The sequence below is a fragment of the Sorex araneus genome, chromosome 5, assembly GCF_027595985.1.
Source record: "Sorex araneus isolate mSorAra2 chromosome 5, mSorAra2.pri, whole genome shotgun sequence".
In the NCBI taxonomy this organism is placed as follows: domain Eukaryota; kingdom Metazoa; phylum Chordata; class Mammalia; order Eulipotyphla; family Soricidae; genus Sorex; species Sorex araneus.
Genome location: NC_073306.1, coordinates 201984416 through 201988882, shown reverse-complemented (window position 1 = coordinate 201988882; position 4467 = coordinate 201984416). Strand labels below are relative to the sequence as shown.

General features: G+C 48.5%; 1 protein-coding gene across 1 annotated transcript; it reads left to right on the top strand.

Moving 5' to 3' along the window:
• The first annotated feature begins 425 nt into the window (after positions 1 to 425).
• GK2 (glycerol kinase 2) lies at positions 426 to 2072 on the top strand. Its single transcript, XM_004614395.2, has one exon. It carries the CDS (start codon positions 426 to 428, stop codon positions 2070 to 2072), a length of 1647 nt encoding a protein of 548 aa, XP_004614452.1.
• Positions 2073 to 4467: the final 2395 nt, after the last annotated feature.

Genomic DNA, 4467 nt, shown 5'->3' with positions numbered 1-4467 from the left:
GTGTATACATATGTATGTATGTCACTATGAGTATGCATGTGTGTATACATGATATATATGTATGTCACTATGAGTATGCATGTATGTGCGAGTATACATGTAGGTGTGTGGGTATATGTTTGTGTGTATAATACGGACGGAGGTATATGTTTGTGTGTATAACACGGGTCAGGACCAGAAGGAGAGGCGAGAGAATGCAGCAGAGTTCAAAGGGCAAAGGTCACCTCACCCTGCATGGCCCGGGGTCAGCTGGACGGCAGCCCGGAAGGAGACAGTTGCTCGCCCAGGAAGCCTCCTGGAGCGCTGCGGGCTAAGTGCCCGGATGTGCTCGCGGCTCCCCGCCCCGCCCCTCCCCCCGCGCCCCCCAGCGCCTCTCGTCACCGGGGCAACAGACGCGCAGCAGCGGCCCCTACCGGTCCGGGTTCATGGCGGACCCCGAGGGCGCAGCGGAGGGGCCGTTAGTGGGCGCGGTGGTGCAGGGAACCAATTCTACCCGCTTTCTGGTGTTCTGTGCAAAAACAGCAGAGCTGGTGAGCTTCCACAAGGTGGAGGTGGCCCGGGAGTGCCCGCAGGAAGGATGGGTGGAGCAGGACCCCAAGGGGATCCTTCAGTCCGTGTACGAGTGCATCGAGAAGACGTGCGAGAAGCTGGGCGAGCCCAACAGGATCAAAGCCATCGGGATCAGCAACCAGAGGGAGACCACCGTGGTCTGGGACAAGTTCTCGGGGGAGCCGCTGTACAACGCCATCCTCTGGCTTGACCTGCGGACCCAGAACACGGTGCAGACTCTGGGGAGAAAGATCCCGGGCAACAACAACTTCGTCCGCTCCAAGACGGGCCTGCCGCTGAGCACCAACTTCAGCGCAGTGAAGCTCCGCTGGCTCATCGACAACGTGAAAGAGGTGCAGGACGCGATGGAGGAAGAAAGGGCCTTTTTCGGCACCATTGACTCGTGGCTCATCTGGAACCTGACGGGAGGGGCTCAGGGAGGCGTGCACTGCACCGACGTCACAAACGCCAGCCGAACGATGCTCTTCAACATCCACACCTTGGCCTGGGACAAACAGCTCTGCAATTTCTTTGACATCCCCATGAACATTCTACCCAGCACCTGCAGCTCCTCCGAGATCTACGGCCTGATCAAGGGCGGCGCCCTGGAGGGGGTGCCCATCTCCGGGTGTCTGGGGGACCAGTCGGCCGCGTTAGTGGGACAGATGTGCTTCGAGGAAGGCCAGGCCAAAAACACGTACGGCACGGGCTGTTTCCTCCTCTGCAACACGGGCCAGAAGTGTGTCTTCTCGGAGCACGGCCTCCTGACGACCGTGGGCTACAAACTCGGCAAGGAAAAGCCGGTCTTTTATGCCTTGGAAGGGTCCGTGGCGATCGCCGGGGCGCTGGTCCGGTGGCTGCAAGACAACCTGGGAATTATCCAGGCCCCGGAGGAAATCGACGCTCTGGCTGCGAGTGCCGGCACGTCGTACGGCTGCTACTTCGTCCCGGCCTTTGCAGGGCTGTACGCGCCGTACTGGGAGTCCAGCGCCAGGGGCATCCTCTGCGGGCTCACCCAGTTCACCAACAAAAGCCACATCGCCTTCGCGGCCCTGGAGGCCGTGTGCTTCCAGACCCGGGAGCTCGTGGATGCCATGAACCACGACTACGGCACGCCGCTCACGCAGCTGCGCGCCGACGGGGGCATGACCAAGAGCAACGTGCTGATGCAGCTGCAGGCCGACATCCTGCACATCCCCATCCTCAAGTGCGGCATCCCCGAAGCCACGGCGCTGGGGGCCGCCCTGGCGGCGGGCGCTGCCGAGGGGGTGAATGTCTGGAGCCTGAAACCCGAGGACTTGACGCCCATCGAGGCGGAAGAGATCGAGCCGCAGATCCAGGCCGAAGACAGCAACGCGCGGTTCAGCACGTGGAAGAAAGCGGTGCTCAAGTCCATGGGCTGGGTGACCCCGCCCCTGCCCGAGGGCGGTGACGGTTCCGTCTTCTCCAGCTTGCCCTTGGGGTTCTTTGTCGTGAGTAGCATGATAATGTTGATCGGAGCAAGATACGCCATGAGTTTGTGAACTTTTTTTGCATCAAGAATCCAGCAACTCTGGTCTCGGTGTGACCGCACCGTCCTTAGGCATCGCGCCGCTTTGCTGCATGACTTTCAAAAACCCTACACATAAACCTGTGACCTGGAACAAATAAAATACAGCAGAAACCCACCCCCCCTCCTCCCTAACAATATTTAGTTTGTGTTTTTAAGATGAACAGCTAAAAGCTGGGCTTCAGGCGTTAACTCACTCCATGGCCAGAAAATCCTGCTCCGTGTCCACTAAGATACAGCGTCTGCCTGGGGAATCTTTCATCAGATATTTTCTAATACTTATTTCTACATCAGGATTTGATTCTTTCTGCCTCTCCCCCCCCTTGTTAATATCACATTGAACAATTTATAATTATGATACTAAAACTGAGGAAATATTATTATTGTTTTAATAGACCCCATGCTCCCCTTTTGTGTTGATTAGAGAGCCACTTGTCTTTATTGTATATTTAGTGGGACCTTTAAATTCTTAGAACAAATTTAGTAGTCCCAAGCCTTAGATAATTTCCTGGTTAAAACATTTGCCTAATTTAATTGATTTTAGGTGATTTGGTCTTAATAATTGCACTAAATTTTTATTGAGGGGGATAGATACTTTTTAAAAATTTCACCAATGTTTTAACATGATATATATAGATATATAAGTATATCTATATATATACATGTATATAACATGTATACTGGAAAACATTTCCTGGAAAACATTCGCCAAATTTAATTTACTTTAGGTAATTTACATGGTCTTAATCACTGTCACTGTCATCGTTGCTCATCGATTTGTTCGAGTGGGCACCAGTAACGTCTCTCATTGTGAGACTTATTGTTACTGTTTTTGGCATATCCAATACGCACTGGGAGCTTGCCAGGCTCTGCCGCGCAGGCTCGATACTCTCTGTAGCTTGCCAGGCTCTCCTAGAGGGGCAGAGGAATCGAACTCGGGTCGGCCGCGTGAAAGGCAAACGCCCAGCCGCTGTGCTATCGCTCCAGCCCATTGCACTAAATTTTTGTTGAGAGGAATTGATACTTTTAAAAAATTTCACCAATTTTTAAACTTGATATATATAACATCTATACATAAATACTTCATATAGAGCACCTTTAAGCCCATAGTTTATTAAGAATAATCTTTAGTGTAAGTAGTAAGGACTAACACATTCATAAATATGTGAGGCAAGTAGTTTGGGAAAATTAATACTTACAATATTTTTCAGGAGAGCACAGTGGTGAACAAAGTGGTGTGGTTCCTGAGCCACACCCAGTGTGGCCCCTGCTTGGGCTATTCCTGGTTTGTGCTTGAATAGTTGTGCCCCTGGATGTGCCCAGAGAATATGCCATGTTGGGAATCCATGCTGGGAATTTTTCTTACATTCAATTTTTGGGGGATGGGGGCCTCTTCCAAGCAGTGTTCAAAGAACCTGGGGACCATTCTGGTAACACTTGATCAGGCTGTGCTGGCTTGATCAGAACTCAGGCTGGAAATTTAGTGCTGTTGGGCCCAGAGCTGCTAGAGGTCAGGAGGGCTCCCCCAAGAGTGCTCAGAGGCAAAGAGGGTCAGACACAGTGTACTGGGAAGCTATAGCATGGAGCAGGGTGTTTTTGGTTGCCAGATGTCAAATTCTAGACCTAGCATATATAAGGTACAAGCTCCATCCCTTTGAGGTATCCCTCCAGCCCTTAAAGATGCATTTTTTTAGGGTCAGTACAAAAAGTATGACTATTACTGTATTTCTTTTTATCATTTTATTTATTTGAATACCTATACCGAGGGAAATTTAAGGAAAACCATAGTAAATGTTGTTTTCAAGCAGAAAAGAATTGACTTAAGACAAAAATAATAACGTAGTATAAAGTTTATATAAAAGAAAAGGTAGAAACTTGGAATTGAATAAATGGAAGTACAATCATAAAACGACTATGGGGACTGTAAAATGTCATTTGAAGTTACACTTACGACTAAAGATGCATCTTCTGAATCCTAAAATGTACTTATAGTAGCCCACTGAATATATAAACTAGAACGATAAAGATATTTGGTTGATTCAAAAGGAATTTAAATAAGATACAAAAAAAGACTAAAAAATGTAGTAGGGAAGTAATCTAAATCTAACCATACTAGTACATAGTAATACACACTAATACACATACACTAAATGAATTCAATAAATTCTTTGTTGTATGTGTGGTGCCAGAGATTGAGCCACCGATGTCACAGGAAAGGCATGTTTCTGTCACTAAGCACATTAAATCCTGATCCCTAAGTACATTAAATATAAGTGCTCTAATTTCCTTTCATTAAAAGGTGTATAATATTAGAAAAAAAGACCCAAATATATCTGTCCTCCAAAAATATATTTCAGATGACTACAAAA

What these genes read in the sequence shown, in the direction of transcription:
- GK2 (XM_004614395.2), top strand. Translation starts at nt 426, where the DNA reads ATGGCGGACCCCGAGGGCGCAGCGGAGGGGCCGTTAGTGGGCGCGGTG.